At 37.6% G+C, this 27,232-nt stretch overlaps 1 protein-coding gene across 6 annotated transcripts in view; it reads left to right on the forward strand.

Moving 5' to 3' along the window:
• ADGRL2 (adhesion G protein-coupled receptor L2) overlaps nt 1–27,232 on the forward strand; it is a 311,558-nt gene that overhangs the window by 173,699 nt on the left and 110,627 nt on the right. For all 6 annotated transcript variants that reach the window (XM_083867780.1, XM_083867781.1, XM_083867782.1 and 3 more), the window contains exon 3: nt 14,088–14,260. In XM_083867780.1, the coding sequence (XP_083723906.1) occupies nt 14,188–14,260 (73 nt within the window). In that variant the 5' untranslated portion in view covers nt 14,088–14,187. The remainder of the gene's footprint in view (nt 1–14,087; nt 14,261–27,232) is intronic.

A 27,232-nucleotide genomic window follows, 5' to 3' on the forward strand; every position in this document is an offset into this window, starting at 1 on the left:
GTTCTGTAAGTGAGCTCATGGTGAGTGCGGCAATGCTGGCAGTCCGCTTGGAGGAAATCAAATTACGCTGAGATATTTAATGCGAGCAGGCCTTTCCCTTCTCCGTGCGGTGCCGCATGTTTTCTGGTCCCTGTTCACTTCATTCCTCCGCTGTGAGCCGTGCTCCGCTCCTCGGTCCCTCCTCATTCCGCTCGGGCTCCCCGGGCCGGGCAGGGCGAGCCCGCCCGCTCTGTCCCCAGGCCTTCCCCTGCCATCTGCTGCCTCTCCTTCTACGCCCTACCCAAGGGCTTTCCCGCTTCCTCTGCACTCCAAACTGGCTGCGGGGAATGTCGTCTTCCCGCTCTGCCTGCTCACTTGCTTTTTTACTTTTTCCTTTTTTTTTTTTTTTTTTTCTTCTTTTTTTCCCTGTCCCCATGGTGTGACTCCCACTGATTTCTGGTGAGTAACTGGCAGTGCGAGGGAGTACACCTGGTGATGATGATTTCATTGTGCATCTGATGTGCAATCCTATTGCAGGAGTGCCTGTAATGCTGACTGCTGTTATTGTTAGGATTTTAAAATGTTAAAGTACATAGAGCACAAGTTAAATCAAGGTGGCTTGCTGAACATCTGTATGAATTGCATGGGTTTGCAAGTGTGAAGGTTTGGCACAATATAGTATCTTTGGGCAAGATGTGAAATCCGGTGATCTAGATTAAATTTGGAGTTTCTGAGATTGCTGAAGAAGAAGCTGGTAAAATGGCATGCATTTTCTTAACAGGGGCGGCTTCTCTTAAATTTGCTTTCTATCCATTGAGCTGTCAGCCACTCTGTCACTGAAGGCTTAAAACTATATTCATGAAAACAAGAGTTTTCTGGATTTCAAAGAAAATGCTATTTTTGTTAAAAGTAGCAATCAGACCAAAAGGTTAGACTATCATCAAAGTGTCTGTAAAAATACACTTAAGACCCCGTTCTGTTCTTGGCTGTCGGAAGAAACGATGACTTGTAAATTGCCTTTCATAAAAGTGAGTTTGATTTAAGGTACTAATAAAATCTAAATTTGTGCATTCTGGCTGTGGGGACTGAAGATTTTAATTTAGTGAAATGCCAGGACAATTTTTTTGTGCTCAGTTTGATGAGTGTTATGTGAGAATTCCATCTTACTAAATTAGGGCAGACATATATATTACAGTGTTTACAAACTGTTATGATTACAACCTGTTAAATTTCATATTTAATATTCAGTCGTCTTCGAGCAAAAAAGTCGTGTCGTTTTTTTGTCTCAGTGCTGTTGAATTCTAGTGTTAAAATAGATTAAATTGCAAATGTTAATCTAAGTAACTGTGGAAAGTTGTGACCTGGATTTGAAATAGTCGTGAGACTATCACAGCAGCAGTAAATCTTCCTGAACGTGTAAGGCTGGCACATGGCAGGGATATGTCTGATGTGAGAATTAGAGTGCAGGTGGAGGAATAGCCTGAAAAGAAAATCATGTGCCAATATAATTTTATTCTAAAATAAAATAAAATAAAAAAGAAAAAATTATCACTTTAATATAAAGCTGTGTTTTTAAAGGCAGCACACAGGAACTTAATAAAAACTTGTTTTAAAGCGGTAATCTAAAATTCAAGCTGTATTTAAGAAAGACTCTTTGTGGCAGTGAGGCACCTGGTTCTTAATCCTCATGTGCTTCCTCTGGCAACAGTGATTCCAGTCTTAGAAATCTGTATGGGAATTTTGTGTGCAGACTTCAGCCTAAAGAAACCATCGGTTTGAGGAAAAGTAGATGCTAAATGTACTTCCCTTTTGTTTTAAGCTTTTTCCTACTGTCCTTTAATGACTGCTTTTCTCTCAGTTAAGCCTGGCTTCAGCCCTAGTTCTGGGTACTTTTAAACCCTGATATCATCAAAAGGCCCTGAGTGTTAGTTGTCAAGCACTGGCATTGCTGGAATCTTTTATTATCTTATTGCTTTGATTTTCTTCATCTCTCTTAAAATGCGTCAGATAAGAATGTGGGCGATGTCAGAAGAATATGATAATAGTAATTTTTAAAGCAATGTTTTGACTTAAAAAATAATGTTAAAACAATCCCGTTCAAGCAAATCATAATGTTAATTAGGGGACATTAATTGATAATTAAAACTAGTGTATTAAATAATTTCTACATATATATTTGATCCAGTTTGCTGTTCTTCTGTATAAATGAATATTTTTAATACAACTTCATTCTTTCATGAGGGAAATATATGAGCTTGCAAATACTGGCCCACCTACATTGTTCATGTGACAAAATTATCTTGGGCCACTATAAAAAGATATTCAAAGTGTTATCATGTTTATTATCGCAATATTGACTATTGATTCTGTTCAGTTTCTAAAAAATACTAGGATAGTAGGGCTTATGCAGTGAGAGCCTGAAATACTTTACCTCTATGGTTTTTTTAAAGCTAGAATATGACTTTTTTCATTTTCTTCACTCCAGAGGAGGGTGATTGGCAGGCTCTGGCATTCGGCTGTCCACAGCTGAACTGCAGGGCTTGAGTTGCCTTGGCAGGGCTGCAAGTAAAAGTTTGTGCTGCTTTTGCCAACTGTGTTCTTGGCTCAAGCTGATGTTACACGTCTCTCGACTCCAAAGCATGCTCATTTGCCAAATTCTACCTAAAAATGTATGCTGGAATTCCTAATTAAATAACCCCCCCGATATTTATGTTACTCCTTGGAAAGGCACACATTCTTTCACAGTAGATGCTACTTTGGTAGAAATACAAATAAAAATTTAAAAAGCCTGAGGTGGATTAGAAAGTTACAACTTAGGTATTAGAAGAGAAATTGTCCTTTGCAAACAGATTAGTGTCTTTGGTTTCTTCTAAGTATTGAAATTATGTGACTTTACCAGGTTCTTACCTGAATTTCTTTGCATATATACTTTTTTTTTTGTTTATTTTTCAAGTGTTTTGAAAATTGTTGCACTACAAAGGATAATAGCAGTCTGTATATAATTTCTCTTTGTTTTCCAGCTAGATAGCATTATAGCCACCTTATTGTTGCCGTAAGCTAAAGTTACCAGTCGAACGATAAAGGTATAATTTATGCCAAACCAGTCTGGAAGCTTTTTCAGAAGACTGATAGCAACTGCTTTTATACATATTGCTATGTAAAATGCTTATTAATGTTAGCAGATGTTGCACTTTAATCCCCCAGAATGATTGTTTGGTAGCAGCAGGAGATTTATTAAGCTTGAGTTGTGTGAAATTGTGTGTGCATAAGCTGCTATTTAGATTGTAAAAATGCCATTGAAAACTGTAAAAAAGTTCTAACTGTAATTGGCAGAGAGGTATTAGCTGTTTTAAAAGAAGTATATGTGTACCACTGGCCCTTTTGCTATAACCTCTTTATCATTTATCTTCTTGTATTAATGTCACTGAATTATTAATTCATGAGCAGGGTTGGATAGGGTGAAGGCACTATTTAAATATGTGTGGCACATGTATCCTTATCGCTGGAGACATGAAAAGAGTCATTTTGTGTTATCTATAAAATGGAAAGGACATTTAAAATTTTCATTTACGGTAATCCACTTCACTTCCCAGTAAAACACCTAGATTATTGCTACTATAATATAACGTTCTTATTAAAATTTTGTCATCTTTCCACTCTCTCACTTATAAATACTGTTGATAGACAAATGTAGACTTTTTTTTTTTCATTAGTTGTACATATGGTTCATGAACTGCAGAAGAGTGTATGAGGATCAGGGTTTTAATAAAAAGCAATTCTCTTTAATTTCTAGTACAAGAATACAAAATAAAAGCACATAAGTATTTATAATCATGAAAGGCTAAAGAAATTATCATCTAAAATCATAACGTAGCCTAATTAAAGAAAAATAGGATATCTTCCAAAGTAACAGTGTCATTGTCACATTGAGCCATCAAGAACTATATTATTTAAAAGAAATTGTAAATGTGCGTTTTTGGTCTGCTTGATGAAACCACAGAATATCAGAGGTCACATTGCTGCTAAAAAATGTGTTAAAATGTATCTTTAATTTCATCTGTACTGTATGGATGGTTAAAAAAATAAAATGTACAGGAAATATAATGTTTTCAGTCACTCCAGTGGAAGGAGTTCATTCTCTTGAATACTTTAAAAAGTGTTCATTCTTTTTAAAAATTCTTTGCATGAAAGCAATTTCAGGATACTTTGTCCTCAAGTGCTCATGGTGGCTGGCATGGCAGTGCTGGAGATAACTCATATTCCATTTTGTTTAATATTTAAAAGATATCACTTCACACTTCCCTTTTCACCATGCATGGAAGAGACCTTCACTGTTTCCACAATACATGGGGAGTTTTTCTTTCTCTTCAGAAATTTCTCTGCAGAAGAGAAAATGTTATGTAGGCTGCTAGGGAGAAGAGTTTTAAACAGTGGTACATGAAGGTAAAAGGAGCCTTCCTGCTGAATTATAATTTAGAGATCTTTTTGCTGGTAACTTTTCCAAATGTAATCATTATCATTTCCTGACTTAGACTTTCTACAAAAGGAATAAAAAAGTAACTGAAATAATTTCTATTTTTCTATTATAGTTTGAATAAATAAGAAAGCCCAGGTTTCCCCAAGTGAAAGAATGCTGCAGCTCTGATGAATGACTGGTACTTATTCAGCTGTCTTGCATAGTTAAGAATAGTCACCTGAATGTTCATTGCTTATTAAATTGTACAAGAAAATACTCTTAACTACAGCACTATTGCACTGTTATACACCTCAGCAATTTGAATGTCCTTGCAGAGCCTATCATCCAGTAAGAGTGTTGAATCCCTTGTTTCATCGCAGAATCAGGCCCTTTCTGAATAGATCCTGTAGATTTATTTGCCAAATTTATTGCATATGTTTCTCACATCCTTGATGATGTGCAAGCAGTAGGTGTGTAATTCAGTAGTATGTTTGTGTGTTGGTGCAAGGAAGAGAGTGGTGTGTGCAGCGCTCTCATACTGGGCTTCTCACCCTTGAGTTCTTGTCTTGAATGTGTGTATGTGAAAAGCCAGTTACGAGGAGAGAAAAGCAAGGAGACCGTTGATTTTTATTTCATGATTTTAGAGTTTTCAGCCTTCTAAGTGCTATTGGTATGTAAAAGTGGTGAACATGAAAGTTATGTCTTCTGGCACTGCCTGCTTTTTTTTGTACTTAGGAAGTCCACACAGAAGTCCTCCAAAGGCTTACGTAAATTCAGTGGAATTTCTGCCTCTAAGTCATACTTACCTGGAGAATCTCTTGTCTGCTTAGAAAGCAGTTAAAGACTTCTTCCCTTCCTCTATTGTCAAAATTCAGAATTTTGTTGTGGCTCATGGCCAAGTATTGGATGGTAGCACACACCACTTCTCAGGTTTCTATGCAAGACATGAGCCACTACCTTTTAATAACTAAATCGTTTGTAAATGGTTTGGAAAATTCAAGTTTATGGAATTACTCCTGGAAGTTTGGTGATGGAGATATTTAGTGGAACTAAAATGTGATCTTCTAAATGCCCTGACCACTAGGCTGCTGGAAAGAAAACACTACTCTCTGATCATGGTAATATTAATAGTGCTTCAGAGAAAAGAAACAAAGCTAGGAATAATGTAAGAAGGGGCTATTTGAAAAAAGAAAAAGAAAAATGCTTAGGTACAGCATGTTTTAAAACATGGTTAAAAGCATGCATTATTGAAATGGTCTTTCATAAAATGCATTGTTGTGATGCTATGATAAACTCCAATACTTGAGCATATGATGGAAAAAGAAATATTTAAAATTTCCTTTCTCCTGCTCTCTATATATAGTCACAGGTTTTTCACATTTCTTTGCATGCTCATCTTTTTATCCTAGATTATCTCATTGCTCCCAAGAAAACCCTTTTGGTAATATTGATAACCTAATATATGATAGATCTTGGTCATTATTATTTCATTTAGTGGTCATATGTATAGACCAAGAGGGAATCTGAATATTGATTTCACTGAATGGCTAGTAATAATGATTTATGAGTCACAGATTCAGTGCAGTGAGCCAAACACAGCAGAGATTACATCTTAGGTGCCACCATTGATTTTGATTCATATTTCACTGCACAATGATTAGGCCATGGTGTCACAGATGTTAATGTTAGAACAATATTCCTCCCTAAGCAAAGATCTGCCTAAACTACATTCACTGCATAGTGACTATATCTATATGCCCATGCTTCTGACTTTTTAAAATGGTAAATATTTTTCAGTTGCTTATAAAGAGTTGGTATCTCTCTGATAACAAATGCTGTTGATAGAATTTTTTAAAATAATCTGAAGTGATTTTGCAGCATACTCAAGCTTGTTCCTGAAACAGGAACAATATAATTTATATTGAATACAGACCACTTAATACGATCGTAAGTACAACTGATAGAAAATGGATGCTTTAAAGTGAATGTTAAACCAGCAGTTTCATGAATCTTTTTGATAATATTCCTTGGCACGTGCCCAGAAAAGAAGTTTCCAGTGCAGTAATTTCCAGGGAATTGGTGCTACCACACTGAGGTTTGTGCTTGAATATCAAATGCCGAGGCTGCAAACAGCCATCTCCCAGGTGGTGCAGTGTATTGGGGATATATAGCCCCCGTTAACCTGGTTATAGCATGGATAAAAGTGCTGCACATGCATGGTGAAAATGTGTTCTTGTCTGCTCTTGCCTGTAACTTGATTTTATTTTGGAAGTTAGCAATGTGTGGGTGTTTTGCTGGCTCTGCGCTGGTCTGTGGAGTCTTACTTCAGTGTCAGCTGTGAAAGACAGAATCACAGAACAGTTTGGGTTGGAAGGGACCTTAAATTATTGTCTAGTTCGAACCCCCCTTCCATGGCCAGGCACACCTGCTGCCAAACCAGGTTGCCCAAAGCCCCATCCAGCCTGGTTTTAAACACTTCCATGGATGTGGGATTGGCAATACTGTTCAAGTGCCTCACCACTCTCATGGTGAAGAGAAGCTTCCAAACATCTACTCTAGATTTACCCTCTTTCAGTTTAAAGCCATTCCCTCTTGTCCTTTCTCTGCAGGCCCTTGTAAAGGGTCCCTTTCCAGTTCTCATATGTCCATTTAGGTACTAGAAAGGAACTGTAAGGTCTCCCCAGAACTTTCTCTTCTCCAGGCTGAGCAGCCCCAGCTCTCAGCCTGTTTGATGGGAAAGGTGCTCCAGCCCTCTGATCATCTTTGTGGCCTCCTCTGGACCTTCTCCAAAAGGTCCACACAATTCTTATCTTGGGGGCCCCAGAGCTGGATTCAGTACTCTCTATCAGAACTCATCTCCCTGCCTAAGCCCAGGGCCTGGTGGCCATAAAGCAGATCAGGTGTGTTGAAATCCTTGCAGTCAATGAGAGAAACACCATGTCACTTCACAGGTACCAACATGTCTGACCACAGTCCCAGGACTTAGTTCTGTTTGTTTTGTTTTTCAGTCTACTTCCACTTCAAACAAGTTCTCAGCTGTGAAAAACAGTGGAGGGAAAAAAAAAAAAAAAAAAAGATCAGCTAAGTGGCATAACAGCTTTGAGAAATACGGGCCTTTGCAAAGCCTTGTCAAGGCTGTCAACAAACAGCTTCCTGTCTTACAAGACTGCTGTGTCTTTGGTTGATGTTAGCCTAGTGATTTTTTTTTCCAAGGGAAAGAAATGAGATCTTTAATATAAATAGATTATTTTGAGGATTTCTCTTCTCTGAGAAGTTTGAAAAGCCTTTGAATTTTCTTCAGCTGTTACAATTGCTTCTTCAGGTTTGTCATATGGTTCTCAGTGTTTTTGTAAATATACTCATTATTTTCTTGTTTATTTTTGATGTTCATAAAATCTGTCCTACATAGGTTTGAAAATGAGAGCTATTTGTTTTGCAGTTTAATGAAGAGAACGGCAAACAGCCTCAGACTATGCCTCTGGTGTCCACAGTGATCAGCATATTTAACATGCTCAGCATGACACTAAGATATTACGGCCGATAACAGTTGTAATTGACTTACAGCATCCCTTTGCCTCCCCCCTTCTTTGGGTGGTGGGGATTTATCTTTGAGTCCCCAGGAAGCTGTAGTGGCAGAGAGGGCAGAAATGGTAGAAGGGTTTTACCTGCACTGCTCATGTCGAGGTGGTCTTGTGTGGCAGGATGGTGTCAATTCAGGTGAAATACAGAGAATTTGCAATGAGGATTGAGTGACACCCTCTGTCCGCCTCCACCCCCCTTGATTCTGAGCATTTATCAAAGGCAAAAAGAGAAATTCAGACTTGGCAAAGGAGAGTGCCTGGAGCCAAAAAAAGCCATTCTTATTAGCGCTAGCAAAGGTTTACTTTGCTGGCTTATTGAATGAAAACTCCCTTGAGTGTCCAGGCTTTATCCTGTGTTAACAAGGGGCAAAGCTGGCTTGTTGGGAATGGACCGCTGTGTAACGTGTCTGCAAAACACGACTGTGAGGCCAAGCTGAATTAGAGCACTGATGAGAAGGGAAAATCTTTGTCTTTTCTTATCAAATCCTATTTATTTTCTCCATGAGTGATTGTGGTAGACCACTGAGGTGCTGGGGACGGATGGACTAAATTGTGATTTTCCACTGGTAAAATAGTGTCAGTGCACTGTCTAGTGTCATGTCTTGCATAGGTAGATTGGATATTTTGAATGATCTGGTTACACTGTAGAGCTGGGAACTCAGGCTGGGGTGGGGTGGGTCTTTCTGGGGTCTTTGTCAATTTTAGGGTAGGCATTTATTGCACTGTTTCAGGTATTCATCAGGCTCATACATGAGCATGTAATTTCAGAGCACAATGCAGCTGAATGCATTGAAGTAATTTTTTTGTAGCAAGATTGGCTGACCTTGGTCAAGTCTTGTTCTTACTGTATTATTCCCTCCCCTCATACTGTATTCTTTCCATGTAACTTGGGAAGAAATGTTTTGGGTTAGAAATCCAATGTTCAAGGTGACAATTAATAAGGACTGTTGAATACAGAAATATAGATAAGACTCCCTGCTACCTTTTGAGCATTGAATTGCTTTTAATGGAAAGGAAGTATTTGTTAGCCATTTTAGATGGATCAGAGTTAGCCTTTCCTTTCACCTTGCAATATGCAGCTGGTTTCATTGGAGCAGATCAGGCATTGGTTGTTTACCATAGGAAGTAGAAGGAGGCTAACTAGATCAGCACGGTCTTGATTGTTGTCAGGGTTTTTTTGTAAGGTCTCATAGCTAAAAATCGTAACCAGATTTTCTACAATCTGGGACTGTAGCATTAATGTGGAGTTATTAATGTAAATCAATTTTTGAATAAGCATATTGAGAACTTAGGAATAACTCATATTGAATGCATCTGAAGATATGTTCGATTTTGAAAACTAGAGCTGGATCTCATCTCTGTAGAAAATGGTAGCTCTTGGATCATAAACAGTATTAGTCTCATTTGAGTATTTTGCTAATGCAGCTTAGACAGTTTTACTAATCACTCTTCACTAATTAAATTCTTGTGTTACAGATTATAGTAAGTTTAACTTTTTATTGGGAAAGCCTCATGATGGGAAAGCACGTGGACACATGATTTCTCAGGAGGCTAAGTAGTCTATTATATTGTATGAATATATATCTACTCACCCTTGCCTTTTTTTCCCCCTCCTTTCCTCTGCAGAATGGCTCATATATATTACAGAATTACTCAGTTTCATGAACTGGGTTATGAAAGGCAGTGGGGGTGCTGCATGTGTGGCAAGGTAGGTCACACAGGATTTATAAGAAGAACTGCCTGGTCCTGCTAGTTCCTTGGCGTGTATGAGCTGTGCAGCTATGCTTCATGTTCCTTTCCTCCCTGTGCCTCATCATCTGTAAAGCTAGTATAAATCTTATTTCTGTAATAGGGATGTTAAAGCTTCACTGAGGTTGCAAGTGCTCTGTGGTGTTTCTAAAATGATTTGGAAAATTAGGCACTATAGTCTAAAATACATCAGCATTAGTCTGAATGACTTTTAGCTAAAGAAAAACATCCTTGCTTAGCTGGAAAGATCTCTGTGTTCTCCTTTGTCTTAATTGCCTGAAAAGCTGGATAGAACAGGAGGGAAAAGGCAGCTTTTGAGCATGCTGTGTCAGTTGTCCGGAAGCTCTTAAAAGACCCTTTTTTGGCTTTTGAAAATAAAACCTTGGGAAGGTTAAACAGAGTAGAGTTGGGATGCAGCAGTCCTTCAGAGGTCTTTCTCTTCAAAGATAAAAGTATTTCAAGGAGCATGCTTGGAGCAGCTTTCTCTTATCTCTGGGGTGCTCTTGAGCAATGTTGCGGGGAGAGGGATGGCCAGCAGTGGCGTGTATTCTGCAGCGGTCGTGTTCTGTCTGCGAGGAGGTTCAGAAGCACAGAGGAACAAGGAAGCGAGGCGGGGGCACTGAGATATTTGGGACTTGGAGCACAGCTTCTGAATACAGTATGAAGAGATGCCCAGTACCTTTGCAGTGTTACAGGTTTGAACATTAACATTTCTATTCCTGATCTAGCCTTCTTTAAGGGTGCATATGAGAAGAATCTTAAGAAGGTGAACCACTCTACTTGCAACAGGGTGTTTTTTTTTTTTTTTTTTTTTCCTCTGGGAGATTACAGTATGGCCCAGAAGTAGGGATTTAAGTTACAACTGGAATTTTCTGGGCAGCTTTTATTGCACTCTGAAATTCAAGCAAGATTTTGCTCTAGGGAGTTTCTCTCTGCCCCACCCACAAGCTGAAGCAGTCAGCGATGCAGAGAAAAGGTTTATTGAAGTCTGAGGGGAAATAACTTATTTGCACAGGACAGCCACTCGCTCTGGTCTCCTTTTTCTGTTTACAAAGAAGTAACTTAATACATCTTTTCCTGCTTCTACTCGTTTGGTTTGGGATTTGTTGTTGTTGTTGTGAGATGCCACCGACAGTCTGTATCACTGATAGATGGATGGTCAGAAGGGATGTGGCTGACAGCAATGTCTTTAGTCCGAGTGCTCTCTGGCTCCAGCTCATGTCTGGATGCCTTTCTCAGGTTTAGCTTTTGTTATGCTGATGAATGGTTGGAACTGCACCCTTCTTTTACTTGGAGCCACACTGAGATTCTCAAATACTCCATTAATTTCTTTTTGCTGTGAACATGTTAGTTTATTCAAAAGAAAAGAAGCAAACCCAAACTGTATTGCATCAGTTTTCAAACACTTTAATTTTTTCTTGGGTTTTTAGATAAACATGTGTTACCAGTAATCTAGTAGGGGCTGGTTAGTTTATTTTTAATTCTTTTTGCAGCAGCACACTGAGTTAAATTCTATGTCTGTAGACTACAGCAATCTAAAGAGAACAATATATTGCACAAAACACTTAAAATTGTCCTTTAAAGTGCTCACAATTTCGTCTAAATGGAATAGTTTCTGCTGGTTTTGGTATTACAAAGGCATCAATATATTTTCAGAAACTGTAGGTCCTTATAAAAGTAAGTCAGTTTAGAAGGTCAAGAACTCTTAAGAACTCTTACTCAATTGAAAAAAAAAAGGCAAAGTGTTTGGCATACAGTTTGCAACTATTTCCTTGGGAGATGCTGGGTCCTACTGCAAGTGGTGCTTTGATTATTGGTTTTATTTTTGACATAACTCTTTCCTCTCCCCTCCAATTTAAAAAGGCTCACAAGGAAGTGATGACTTTGAGGATGATAAAGCACAGGGATGTCACTGTCCAGTTGAAGTTGAAAAAAGATATCTCAAAACCTGGGAGTGCAGTGATATGTTATAGAAATTGTGATAGAACTTGAGTCTCAGGAAGGCCGGATCTTCTGGACAGACTGGGAGCAATCAGAAGGCTGATTTAATTTCACTTTTAACCATGATTATTCATCATCTATTCTCTTGGATTATCCTGATTGCTTACTGAAATTACGCTGATTAGTCTGTAGTGTGTGTGAAATAGTTTTATGACTTTTCCTTTGGGTGCTGCAGGTGAAAAATTAATCCAAACTCTTCCCAAGCTTCTAGCTGAACTATCTCCAGGGCTTTGTTTTGGAGATCATGGTGGCAATTTTTTCTTCTTAACTCAGCAGGAACTCCTTTGCAATTTTAATTTCTGCTGAATGCACTGCCTCCTTTTTGGACTAGTAAAAGATCTAGAGCTGGAATGTGACTGTCTCTTCATAACTGCTTTGAGGTTGTCCTGTGTCACTATCTAAATTTAGGTCACACCTTGTACCTCAGGGCACACGGGTGTGTGCCAGGGAGAGAGAGCCACACTCTGTCCATCCTGCGCTCAGTTTGCTGCTGCCTGCTTCTTGTTGGAATATGTGGGGGAAAAAAAGTGCCTGTGACTGAAGAGCACCTGTCTGTAGTTGGAAATTGGAAAAAAAGGATTCGTTTTTATGTATCAATAAACATAAAATCATATGGCCTCAGATGTCAGTTTTCTTTCATTTCCCTGTGTGAGGGATTGCAAGCCTACTTGTGAGGGGGATGCCTCTGGTTCTCTTAAAGAGGAGCTAAGTAAAGAAACCTGCTTGGCTATTTAATAATCTCCACAGGTACACTGCCTTCATTGAGAGCCAGAGAAATTGTTCCATAATATTTTCTGTTAATTCCCATCTTTCTCTCCTTGTGTGAAAAAAATGAGTGTCAGTCTTCTTGGTGTTGTGTGCTAAGGGAACAAACTTTATCATTGATTATGATTAATGTTGATTAATATACACTTTCTACTTCTAAAAATGATCAACTTTTCGTAGAATTTCTGTATCTGGCATTTTGTGCTCTTCATGCTTTCCACTTCTCCTTGCTAAAAGGGTGAAAGTATTTTTAAAGCCCTTAAAATGCTCTAGTAGTCATAAGAATCATAAGTGGCCCTTAGATCCTGCCACTTAAATTTTTACACAGTCATTGTTACGTGGTTTTAAAGTAACATTAATTTCAGATATCTCAGCAATACATCCATGCAATCCTGTTCCTTCATCCTGGAAAGGCCAAGCCAATGTGACACCAGGCTCGGCCCTTTGCATCTTATGATTGCTGTGGTGTTCAGTGTTCTCTAGAGCTGTTTCACATATCTGAAATATGTAGAGCCAGATTTCTACTTTAAAATAATCTGTTCTTCTATGGATGTTATTTTTTCTCTAGCTTCCCAAACTCTAATAGTCAGGGCTGAAGCATGACTTAGCTTCACACACTGAGATATGGAAGAGGATGTGTGTAGTTACTCAGCTGGCTGGTGAGAGAATAGAGTCATTAGCAAAAGGGAGCACTCTGCTGTCAAATCTTCTACCACAGCTACTGCACTCTATCACTGTAATTATATTTTTCAAATGCAAATGATAGCTTTAAGAATTTTTCCTTTGGTACATCGTTTACAGGAGTAGTTCAGTCCCTATTTCTCAGTAGGAGACAAATCTTGTCCGAGGCTAAGGACAGGAGAAGGTCTCATCCTTTGTTTATTCCCTTTTCTCTGGAGATGTTTATTGTGTGGAAATACAGCTAGCTGTGCAGTCATATGAAGAGGCTGCCTCACCAAGCAGGGTGTTTTGGCAGCAAAGCAGCTGTTACTGCCTCTCTCATCCAAGGAGAGCAATCTTTGTGTAGCATGCAGGGAACGCCAGAACCATGGCAGGGAGCAGACCGGCTAAGCTTCCCACTGAGAGGAGTTGCTATGTTGTTCTCAGTCAATCCATGTTTCAAATCCCCAAGAAATATGATAATGCCCTAGAATTAATTTTACTGTGGTTCCTTGAGGTAGAGAAATGCAGGTTGTGTCAGATTTGTGGAGTCAGAAAAGCTTAACCAACTCATCTACAGCTCCAGTTTCTAATACTCGGTGCAAATGTTCTCCTGTTGGGTTTTTTTCATGTGTCTTGGTGCAAATACATCAATACAACTCATGCTTTCAACTTCAACACGTATCATTATTTGGTGTTGTGCTTAGCGACCATTGACCTTGAGAGATTATATCCCAAAACCCTGCCAAATTCCCAGCTACAGCGCAGGTGTACTCTCAGTTTTTACTAAAAATTTCTGTCTTTGTGTGAAGTAAAATTTGGTGTTCCAAATTATTTGTGTTCAGGTACTAATAGATTTTTTTTCTCCTTTTCCTCCAAATCCTCTGCTATTCCAGGTATGAAGATGAATAATGCAGACCACTGGTTTCGATGATGCTGGGCTTTTATAACTGGATTCATTAAGGAATACAAAGAAAATTCTTGCAGGGATCAATAATGGTGTCTTCTGGCTGCAGAATGCGAAGTTTTTGGTTTCTGCTCATTATCAGCTTCCTGCAGTGTACTGAAGGTAAGCCTTAGTTTATTTTTTACTTGGGTTTGCAGATGAGTTAAATGGACTGTACAATTAATTTCTGTTAGATAACTTGAAGTTTGAGGATGACAAATTAAATGTATCTGTAGCATATTCTAGGTTTAATTTATAAGACTCAAATTGTCCCTTTTTAAAGAAGAAGAAAATAGAGGTTTTAGGTTTGATAGTGTCATATGTTGAAATTGAAATGCAATGTTAAGGCAAGTGGAGTATTAATAGCCTTGATTGGTAGGTGCCTTATTTTTGGATTCTTCCTGTTTATCCTTCCTTTTCTATTCTCATTGCACAACCATTTAGAAGAAATGTATGGATATGTTAAATATGATATAAAACAACTAAATGAAATACCCGTTTTACTTTTCTAATTTGGCTCACTGAAAACGAAATGGCAAACACTTCATTAAGATCAGTGCTATGCAAGTTAAATTTCAGGAAATAAAACTCAAAGTTCATACAGAAATAGCATCTACTTGAAAATATTTTTGCTTTTTTTAGAAAAAGGAAGAATACTTCACTGCTATCAAATGTATTTAAAATAGCTGTTAGATTAAAGGGATGAGGAAGGAAAAAGGTTTTTAAAAGAAGATGCATTGTCTATTCTTGATCTGGTTTTTTTTCTCATAAACTATACTTCATCCAGTTAGTCTGTCTCCACAGCTGTTCTTGTTGCCCTTTTAATAAACAGGAACACAAATGAATGAAAAGGAAAACTTGACTTATGAATTCTTAATTAAAAATAATCATATAGAACTTGAGGCTATTTTTGGGTGTAAGCATTTTGATTGACTAGATTGCAGGTGAAAAGATTAGTTTAGTAATAAAATAGCATCTCCATGCCATCTCACGTTATTCAGTAATTGATGTATATAGATTGCATAATATATAGACTTTCTTGGTGCATCTTTCTCATGATCTCACCAGTTTTTAAAGCAGATATGCGCCTTACTCTGTCAAAATTCCTTGAATTTTAAGGCCAGATTTTTAGAAATACTTCTGAAAAGCTACCCTGCCTCCCCCTCTCTTTCTCCATAAATTTGTATGAGTAAAAAGGAACTATTATATAAATAAAAGGTCCCTAAAATGACAAAACCCAAGATTAAAAATTCAAATATTTTATGCAGGCTTCCACACTCACTGCGTAATTTCCTAAGCTTCCTTACTAGACTTGCACAGCTCGGGTTGTGCTGACAGACGAGCTTTGCTGAAATAGGTTTTTCATCTGCATGTGTGAACATACACATCTCTCAGGGAGCGCGTCCTCGGAGTCTTCACGGCGGTGCCTGAACTTGGGGAAGTCTCATTTCACTTAAATAGCTCCCACTGTCAGTTTCCCATCCCTCCCCTCTTTCAATATTGCCAGGATGTAGTAGAACCCTGGCATTTCCCAGTGCAGATCTCGGATGGTTTCATCCCTGCTGGGACTCTGGTCACTGAGCTGATGTACTCACTGCCCTCTGCCCCAGCTGTGGGCCTGGCTGTAATCTTACCTGTGCAGGAAAGGAAGTGCAAACAGCTGGAAGGGGAAGTGTTTTCCAGCCTCTTTCATAGGTAAGGAAGGTAAATGTGGATTAGGAGGTTGGAGCTATAAACTTTATGACTGGCTGGTTTGACAATAACTGGTGCTAATTATAAATGCACTTACATTGCAAAAGTGGTTGCACTAGGTAAAACCTAAGGTGTAGGAAGTTGAGACATTTATTTATGGCTTTTTTTCTGAAGGTTTGAAGCACTAAGAATTTATAATAATAATAATAATAATAATAATAATAATTATTATTATTATATCGATTGTTTCAAATCCCTCTACTTAATGCATTTTACAGACATTCAGGTACTTGCAGTTTAATGCAGTGTGATGGTTGAAAACATTTGAAAGCAGAAAGGAAAAGCACAGGAACAACTTTATGTGGTTTGGTTACAGTTGAAAACTGCAAGTTGTAAATCTTTTAAAATCTTTTAAAACGTTTTATCTGCTGAATTTGGAAAGGAAAAAGTCAACTGAGAACTTCTGCAGATTGAATTTTTGCCATTTGCAGAAAGTTAATTTTCATTGTCATCTGTAATATTTCAAGTTCATTTTGTTCTGTCCCTGTTTTTCTTGCCTTTAGTAGCCAGTAGCAATCTTTTGATGCTTCAGTTGTGAATTTACTTTTTTAAAGTCTATACAAGAGCTGCTTTTTCAGCTAAAAGAAACAGGGAAGGAAATTGCGAGCAGATAACAGAATCATACCAAATTAATTGTAAATTCTTAAAATAAATGAAATACTGTGGCTCTGTATACTGGAAATGAATATTAATATAGAGTTGGCTTCCAGCCACAGAAGAAAAATGAATACTGCATTATTACACTTTCTCACAAAATTACATTGCCTTCTGCTTCAGTAATAAGAGATGCCAAGTATAACATGCTTTAGTAGCACTTCATGCCTGGAAGTATGAACATGAACAAAGGTTAAAATAAGAGCAACTAACTTTTGCTAGAAATAAGAAAATCTTTAATTTTCTTGCTTGGAATGTAGGGTTTTTTAATAGAAATCTGATGTGTACATCAAGGTTGTTGCAGTTACTGGGGGAGATAAAACCTGGCTGAATTCCCTGCTGTTACATTTTAATGTTTCTGTACAGTTTAATGGGGGAAGTGATCCTAGATGTGGACAAGTGATTCATTTATTCATATAATGAAACATTTTCCAATCAAGAAGAGGCTTTATTACTCTCACAGCCTTAACTTTAACTCACCAGGGAATTAGCAAGCAGGCACAGTTATACAAAGGCTGTAATTTTCTTTTAGTGCTGCCTATCCAAACAGGAATCGTATCTTGAGATAAGGTCTTGGTTTTGCTTTTCTTTTGTTCCTGGCTATGCAGTCCAAATGGGATCGCTTTTGAAACAGTCCGTTCCTTCAGGTGAAATGCACCTGGAACAGACAGCTGGACAGGAAAACCACTCTGAGTTACCATACACTGCTGGTACATCTGATCAACAGCAAGTCAATATTGTTGTGTTTGTTGTTACTGCCATCAACAGCAAGCATTGCAGCCCTAAATGAGGAAGAGACGAAGCTGGAAGAAGGGATGAAAGCTCAAGTAATGAGCTGAAGTATTATTAATCTCTTTTCTGAAAGTTATTTTTCTGTCCCTTTTTGTAGCACATTCTACATAGGCATGTCTTTCAAACTACAGTTCTATTGCAAAAGGCAGACTGAAGGGACTACCTTGGGAAGCAATTTGGCTCAGCCTTGGGAAGATGGCCCTGTGAGGCCTGGCCTGGGCACTTAGGGCAGAGCAGAGCTCCCTCTGCACTGTGCCAGAGCCCATGTCTGTCCCATGTCCTTGTCTGTCCCGTGCCATAAGGAGTGCCTTCCTGCTCAGTCCTATGCAGTTGAGTTCCGCACCTTTACTTACCTGTTTCCTATAAACTCTAGGAAGTTAATTACTTTTGACACCATCTTTTTTTTTTTTCCTCATTTTCCCCCCCTTCTTAATTAGGTGAAATCATCTAACAAGTTAAAAATTATCTGAGAAAATACAGAAAGCCAGAGAGTGAGATCACATGTCTTGTTTCCATAGCAAAGCAGAGTAAAAAGCATATTATACATATTATTGGTTTCTCTTCAAACAAGTTAAGACAGATACACTAATATGCATATGAAAAAAAGATGTCAGAGCTAAGCATTCTGGTGAAGATTGGTTTTTGGACGGTGCAGGTTTCGGTATTTTAAGCTTTATCTTGCTTACAAAGTCCACCTTTTTGACCAGCTTTTGATGCTGCTTGTTTTTATTCACTTCTACTGCTTGAAAAGCACAAGTGCCTTGGAAGCACTGAAATAATTTTCTTTGCTAACATTCTATTTTAACCAAGGTTTAATTCAATTTAAATCCATTTTATTATGGATTATTATCTATGCTTTGTCCAAAGGAAGAAGCAGCATGCTTTCATATCTATTTAATTCTGTTTTCCTAAATGGAATTAATGTTATTTAAAGAAATCCAGCTTGTCTTTGCTTCTGAATATTTGTTTTAATGAGCATTACACTGAAAAGGATATATTCCTCTAAATTCCAGTTATGCCAGCCAAAGAGCTGAGTGCTGAATTGGAAGCAGTTGTAAGTGCATATTCAATGTTAGTGCATTCACTAAAGAAAATACTAAATACAGATAATGTACTTTGGGGCACTAGAAAGATATCTGCTATTTTAGTGTATTACTTCAGCTCTTCAGCTTCCTGTCAAGCCACTCAGACATGGAGTGTCTAAGGCACATGGCACGGGTACTAAACAAACTGTAAAAGCACATCAGCTTTCCTACATGCTTACTAGGAATATTAGTAGGACTTTGCTCAGGATAAAAATCACAAAACACTTGTACCATGGACTTGAGTAGAAATCAACTTCTGTTAATTAGTGGATTTAGGTTCTGTAAGGAGTGAAATCCATTACCAGAGCAAATAGGAACACTGATTTAATTTCTAGCCATGCAATTTGTCATAGTGAGGGCTCTATCAGGCAACTTGTTAGTAGGAACCACTTAGTGTACAGAGGTTGCAAAGTGTCCACAGGCACACCCAGTGTGCTAAGGCCAGACCATTATTGCCCACCGTTTGGAGACTCATTCATTAATAAGCTTAATATTGTCTTTATTCATATCATGTATACCTGATATGGTTTAGGGTTCTTTAGAAATATTTTTTTTTCTTAATTGATTAATGCAGATTATGCAGAATTTTTCTGAAGAAAGCAACTGCTACTCTGGGTCCTGTTTATTGTCCTGAAAAGTCATGCAATTTTTCAGTGGGATTTTCTGGTGCATACGTATCTGGGACATCACTCTTTTCTTTTCTGAGGGAGGCCCAACATATCTTCTAAAAAGAAAATTGATCTAAACAGCAAGACCTTCTTAAAGAAGAATGTCTGTTAAGCTTTTCAACTGCATTTCCAGAAAATAGAGACTGACAGACTGCCCGGAAAATCCAGAGATGCTTTAACATTCTGGCAGTGAATAACCTTTTGTATATTCCCAGAGTAGCGATCTTTGCAGGATTCTATGCTGTAACATTACATTTCTGAAACCAAAGCAAAACCACCACTATTTCAAAATGTGGAAGAACCACGTAGAAGGATGCATGAAGAACCATTTTAAATACTGTACTTAAATTTAAATGAAAATTTGCTAGGAAGTGTTAATGTAGGAGTCTTACAGTTTAAGCAAAGAAAAGAGTATAAATGCATAATTACTATGAGATGAGTAATAATATTACTATTTTGATATGCTGTCTTCTCAGTTACTGAAAAACATTCTCCTTTTTGAGGGGAAAATTTTGCATATTCTTGGACTCTGTGCTCAGAAGTAGAAAAAACTCTTGTAGTGTGTAAAATGATAGAAGTGCAGTGTGTTGTGCTAAGAGCAGATGCTGTATTTTTAGAGTCCTCTAAACTGCTACTGGAGTTTACTTGTCTTTAGTCGGTGTAACCTTGGAGGGTCTCAGTGGGTGAGGTGAGCTGTGCTGATGACCAGTGCAATGAGAGGGGGTTTATTTAACCTTCAGCTGACCTGCACTGACAGCATTGCCTAAGGGGCTTCTCTTTTGTTAAATGTAAATCTGGGGATATTTTAGATTAGTTTATTATGATAAAGGGACCTTTGCAGAAATATGGTAGCAGAATTTGGATATGTCTTTTAAAAAGCAAACAGGTTTTATTAGTATTCTATTACTAAATATGGGAAAACATGTAATTTATTTTTTATTGAGTTGCATTTTAAAAATTTTTAATTGTTTTTCATTTCTGTTTTTTTGTCAAGTGGAAGAATGCTGCTTGTCTTAGTAACAGGGTTTTTTATATTGTTTTAACATTGTTTTATATTGTACTTTCACATCATAGGGTAAAATGTAAGTATAACTGCCTGAAGTATCTGACAATCAATGAATGCTTCAGCACTGGCTTTCTTATTGCATTTAGTGTCCTTATGATCAGATTATAAAAATTATCATAAAGTATAATGATTTTAGATTTAATATTTGTTGCCAAGTTCTACAAGCACATAATGGGTTTTATATTTGCAAGTAGATCCATTGATGCTCATGGTCTACCTCTGTGAGTAAATGGCACAGAAAGTAATAGTCTGTGCTAATTGTATATTGCATGGATGGATGTCTTGATAGCAGGAAGCATATGTAGGATGAAGGCACTACAGAAAAATGACTTACACAAATGTCTCTAAAATATGTTTCATGTATGTGCCTGTTTCCGTGTTTGTGCTGGTGTTCCAGATTGTGTTACATGAGGAAGAGGAGATAAAACTATTCAAAGAGAGAAATTCTTGGCTTGTCCATCCATACTTCCATTATAAAGGCACTTAATAGTATAGGATCTCCTAACAATGGTGAAGACACACTTAAAAATTGTGTGACCTTTTGCAGTGGTTTACTGGTGTCATCTTTATTCATCAATATTGTTTTTGTAGAAGAATGTTTACAGTTTTGATTTTTTGTTTGTTTGATTGTTTATAAAGTTTGGGTTGGTATTTTAAATGAAACTCAGAAATGCTGGATACTTTTCCAATCTTAATTAATTTTTTCCCAGGATTACTAAATTTTTTACATTTTTAACATAGGATATATTTTGTATGTGTGCCTCTGTAGATGAGCTATACCTGAAATCCACAGACATAGTATGGTAAATTGAATATGCAGTTCTTTTTGATACTAGGAGCTGAAAAAATTCTTTTGTGTGTGGTGTTCCAAATTTCTGCCGTTCCTGAAAGAGTCTCAAACTACTTCTTTGGCTTTCAAAACCCAACTGTGCTAAAGCTCTGCGTGTTTCTATAATCTCTACCTCCTTGCTTTCATTTGAAGTATAAAGAAATGGAGCTGTATGGATGCTAGCACTGCTTATGACTCCTTCTTTCAGTCAGGGAGACAATTCATCCATGTCCCAGTGACATTAAGGTAACCCCTGGAAGTGTACATGACGGTGTTGGCAGTGGTAGAGGACATTCCCTGGTTGTTCCTTCTGAGCTTGGACCAGTTCAGATGGTTGGGAATGTTTGATTCTTTTTGTTTTCTTAGTTTATCCTAGTATAATATTCCTGATGTTTTCTCGGTGTATAAAAGATGTGTGGGGGAGACTAGTTGGGAAGCAAAATGATTTTTTTTTTTTCATCTGTTGCCTGAGCAACCCATACATGTGAGAAGCCCAGGGGGACCACATAACTTTCAGTTGTTGGATACAGCACTCAGCGAGTTTTATGAGGGATCTTGACGATGGAAGGAAAGCTGGCTTTTGTGTTCTCCCTTGTCAGGGATCTTGATGTCTCTCTCAGGAGTTAGGTAGTTTTGATCTCCTCTAGCAGAAAGTGCAATTAATGCAAGGTGCTGTTGGAGCAATTTTCTTGTTAAATTTGAATTAGGTAATTCATTTAGGAAACCTGAGAGGAAGCTGACACTGAAACCAGATTCGCCTGTATGCTGCACTTTCAGTTGGAAAAGCAATGGGAAATGTTTGCCTTTTACAGGCTTCAGTGCTGTTTCAGATCGCTTCTGTTTTAACCATCTTTTGAACGAGCTTCAGTCAGATTTTCCTGTTTGCCACTGATCTTGTGATTGTGACTAGATCTGCCTTCCGCAGTATTTCTCCCATTGAGATACCCTGGTTCATTTCGCTTAGGCTTGAATTTCCTCTAACTGCAAAGTGTTACTTTAAGAATTAAGTGGCTATTTATTCTGCAACACTGTAACATTTCCCATTGCAAGTCTCTTGGAAAAGTCTGCGTTTCTGGCTGAGAACTGATCGTGCTTTTTAGTGGCTTAAGATAAATATGCTTTTAGTAAACAAAACTGAACAGTTTGTTGCTTATGCTTTTGCATCATTTAATTTGCAACAAATGAAACTGGCATGCCTGAAGAGTGAAGCATGGAAAGTACTAGAGGGCAAACGGGTGGTTTGTGATGTGGATTATTACCCATAAAGATGGATAGGGTCCACAAAACATCACTTCATGTATTAATGCATCAGCTGAAAAAAAAAAAAAAATCTTATCACCATACTACATCATGCATAAACTGATTGGCTTAGGCCTTCAATTCAAATCCTGCTCAGTAATCTTCCCTATCTTTATGCAAGTCTGAAGATCTAAATATGTATATAGATCTTCCTATATATAAAAAGCATCTGTACATTTTTAAAAATTCACAATACGAAAGAGTGGAAGTCATCCATGTGTAAACTGTCTTGAAGGATTTACGATACAATGTTTTGTTCTGCAGTGTAAACTGGGTGCCCACAGAAAAACAGTCAGAAATACATCTAACCAGCAGTCGTTCCTTTGCCGGTTACAAAGTAATCTAATAATGTAGCAATTATTTTATGCTTTTTATGTAACAATATAACAACTATTTTGCTGTACAAATTATTTCAAATTTCACGCTGATAAATCAACAGAGTCCTGACTCAGTCCTGAGAACAATTCCTGTTGTGATATTTAGTCTTATCTGTTTGATGCATTATTTTCTAGCTCTTAGATTTCTCGTGGATCCATTTTAACTGTATTTCTATGGTGCTTTCCTTTTACAAAAGGTTTTTTGAAGTATGAAGAGAGACTTTTGAATATTTGCTGTTAAAAAATAGTCATCATGTTAATATTATTTGTAACACTCAGTAATTCTGACTTTATTTATCTCAGAGCCTCATGTGTTTTGATTCTTTTATTCCCTTTTTTATATGGCTGATTAAAAATAAAATAGACAAATCTAGTGATAATAACTGGGAAAAACTAGTAAAGAAAATCTTTGGTCAAGGTATGAATAATTATGACATACTCAAAATTAATTCTCTTGATCCTCTTTCCATCTGGAGTAAGGGATAAGGTTGTAATAGTGGAAAAAAAAGGGTACATTTAGAAGCATTCAAGGATGTTAAGCAACAATAAAACTCTGTAACCATTTAAATGACAGCAGCTGACTATTCGAATTAACTTTGTGTTTGGCTTAATTTTGGGTCCTAATTATTCCTAACTTACGTGAGTAGATTTCAATTATACAATACTGCAGGGATTTGTAGCTAAGGCAACTAAAGGAATCATTTTACATAAAGTACTTTTGTTCGACTGATTAGGCAGGTAAAAATGGAATGATAGAAAATGGGAATTCTTGTCTGATAAGGGCCAGTGAATTGTTACCAATGGCACTATGAAGAAATAACACAAGAAAATCTCATTATTGAAGATTTTGAGAATTTTTGGCCACATGTTTGTATCTTGATAGGGTGGTGTTAGTTAACTGCTCACAAGCAATTGTATGGAGTATTAACAATATTGATAAAAAGACAGTGCATATTTTTGTGGTACCTTGGCCTGCATGAGATGGATATTTCTAGAAGCTTGATAACTAAAAATTTTGTTCTCAGAAGGACTTTTTAATATGTGTTTATTTATGCCAGCTAAGCATTTAAATAGGCAAAATATGCTATCTTCATTGCATGATATTTATGTTTTAGACATAAAATAATTATAGACATACAATTCATCTCCAACATCCCACTTATTTAAAATTACTGTTCCATGGAAATAGTTCTCAATTATGCTACATTCTTAAGGTAACCTGGGGGAATTAAAAGTGAAGGAGGTATTGGAATAAAACCTCTGGAATCAATTCCTGTTTTAATGCCCACACACATATATACCCTTCATTGGGAATTAATTTTTTGACAAATTACCTGCATAGTTGGAGCTTAAACCTGGGTAGTTTTATGCATATATAGATAGATATAGAGAGATATATTTTACAGTGTGAACACATATGCTCCGTTAAAATTTCCTTTTTATTCCTTGAGCATTTATAAAGTCATGCCTCCTAAATTAGATCTGCAGCATAAGTAGGTGTCTCCTTTTTGATGATAGTATACTAACTTCCCTAGATTTAGAATGCTTAATTTTGTTTCCCCTCCATTTTTCAGGCTCAACTTTTTTTAGTTTCCTCAACCAAAATATTGAAGGTTACAAGAGTGCTTATTCTGCTGACAGCACAATAGCATGTCTGCAACCTAAACTATTAAGTCTGTTTTTAGAGCTGTCAGCTTTGCCCGTGTCACTTGAATATACACCTAGACCTTACAGTCAGATACTTCAGGAGAAGCGCTGCAGTTGTTTTCTGTGTTTGTTAGGAGGTCAGAACTTGGAGTGCCCCTGATGAGGTTAATGGAAGGCTTTGATGCTGTTTAAAGGGAGGAAAAAACCCTATTCATAAAACATATGGTTAAAATGTATAACAGCAATTTCTAAATTAGATCTCAAATAAATGCTTAAAACAATAAAATCAGACAATAATAAATGCCCATGCATCTCTTTCCTCCCTCTTGACAAATTCCATTTTTTATGGAAAATTTGTATTTTTGATGATGTGTCTGCCATTAACATATTAATGTCACCCACTTTCAATTAGTACTGCTGACAAGTTATTTAGAAAAGTCTCTGGAGCATGGGGAGATGTGTACAGCTTCTCTGTGTCTGATGTTTGCTTTCCAAAGTGAAAGTATTAAGATTTAATTATGAGAAGATGTTTGCAGTAGGCAGTGGAAAGCCCATCAAGGGCGAGGCTGCAGTGCCCTCCGTGCAGCTGGGCAGGGGTACGTTCCTGCCTGGAGAGCTGACACCACAGAGGGTACAGGCACACCCCGGGTGAGCCTCGGGACTCTGAGCTGCAGGATTCCCATCTGATGGTGGGAGGAAGTGCTGACTCCTGCTCTGTCACTCCGTCAGCCCCCCTGTGGTCTCTGGCACCCCTGTGGAGGACTGATGCAGGAGGTAGAACCAGCAGGAGACAGACTTCCTTTCTCTTTTAGGGAGAACTTTCCCTCAGCCTCTTCCCTGAACCATGTTACCCAAGCATTTGACAACTGGGAGAGGTGTAGGTCATGGTGGAGCTGTCAGAGTGCTTCACCCTTAAATAGATGAAAAACCAGTGAGATCTGTGCATCCACTGAAGCTTGGGAAACCATTGTGCCAGCTGAATGGGCATTTCTTTTCAAGACAGAAAACTGGTCTAAAACGTGCCGTTCTTCGTTAGAATGCAGTACCAGTTTGTCACTTAACGTGATTAATGTTCGTTTGTGGGACCCTGTCAGAGTGTCTAGAGCCTGATTCTCCTTGATTTGGTTATGAAGATGGTGGAGGGTATCCCAAATTGTCTCCAGGAGTTTACAAGTGCAAATATGAAGACATCCTTTTTATATGTGTCTTTTTATAAAGGGTGTGGTTGGGTAGATGCAGAGTTGCATCTGATTTCTGTCCTGAAGAGGGAAACAAGATTTTTCAAAAGGGTTCATTTCCCAGATAAACCAGCACTTTCAAGACTACTTCAGGGATTCTAAGAGTGCCTATAGTTTTAGTGGAACAAAAATTGCCTTATTGTATCTCAGTCTTTCAGATTTTTTTTTTTTTTACTGGTAGTCAGTACTGGAAGTCTCAGAGGAAAATGCCAAAATACTTAAATGCACAAAGTAGCCTGCTTAGAGTGTACATTTCTTAATTATCCACTGTCACTGTGTACCAGTAGATATTTCTTGACTCATTGCTTAGGATTTAAAAAAAAAAAAAAAAAAAAAAAAAAAAAAAAAAAAAAAAAAGTATTAAGGTTTTAATTTTGGGTTTTGGAGTGCATTACTGTGGCCATGAATCTCCTTTTCTTTTGTCAACTTTACTTTTTAAAGCCATTATCACAGAGCATATTTCTCCATCTCTCACTTCTCAGTGCATTTTCAGATCATTTAAGGAGTATAGTAAATAATACTGCTGCCTCATAAATTTTGCCATCCAGTTCTCTCCCTCCACCCTCTCCATCATCCTTTTCTGATGATCCACACCACCTCACAGACCTCAGCCGTGCAGAGGAAATCATTCTGCTTCTCTGCATTGTCTTCCTTAGCCTTAGTCAGTCACTTAATTCAGCAAACTCATCACTTCTCACACAAAAGAAGCTTCCTACTTTTGTTGTACTTAAGAAATTTCTGGTTGTGAAATCATTGGAAAGCATTTTGGAAAAAACACCTGTGAGTTTAAGATGTGTACATAACACAGACATGGAAAAACATACCAAAGAGTCAAGAGACAAAACCAGCCATAATTTGCCAGTTTGTTTAATTTTATATATTGGTACAAGTCATAGTGCCAGATACTTTCCTTTAATTTTGCAGCATAACTATAAATTTTGCTATATCTAATTGCAGCAAACTCTTTCTGCTCAGCATTTTTTTTTATTCTTGCTGAGCAAGTAGTGTATTCATATAAAAAATACTTTATATATATTTGGTTTACGATGTTTAAGGGCTTGTAATTTTCCCTTTAAACTCGAGTTTAATTTTTTATATATTTTTTTAATGGGAGGATTTTATGGCCAACACATGCCCCATGAGAAAAAGAAGAAGCTACAGATGGTCCAGAGTAGAGGGTCTGTTTCATACATAAAAACTTCATGTCAGCATTTCAACAGAGCAGTTTCTTAGGGTATCTCTGTTATCACTGACACTTTCACATTGACAAGCATATGGGATGTAGTGCTGAATGTGTAAATTGAAATGATCACATCTAGCATTTCCCTGTACCAGGTGCCAGCTTGCTGCTGCAGCTCTGCACTTAATGTTGAAGGAGGAGTGCTAGGAATAGTTTCATTTGCTAATTACCTCATCTCCAGCACATAGTCCTTGGGCAAACAGCTTACCCAGGTGTTTTTGAGAACACCTATCTGGACAGTGCAGGACTGCAGGTGGTCCTGTGGTGACAATACAGAGTGCAGAACATGTAAGAAATCTCCATCCATCTGTGCATGAGGGTTTTTTTCTCTCTTTTTTTTTTTAAGACTTCAGTGAAGAACAGAAGATAAATTTGTGAGAATTTCTCTCCTTTTAAAGTTTGTGTGAAAAGCAGAAGACTGCTATTCCACAGCCCAAGAAAAATGTGT

This window comes from Zosterops lateralis, assembly GCF_965231275.1.
Source record: "Zosterops lateralis genome assembly, chromosome: 9".
Lineage (NCBI taxonomy): Eukaryota > Metazoa > Chordata > Aves > Passeriformes > Zosteropidae > Zosterops > Zosterops lateralis.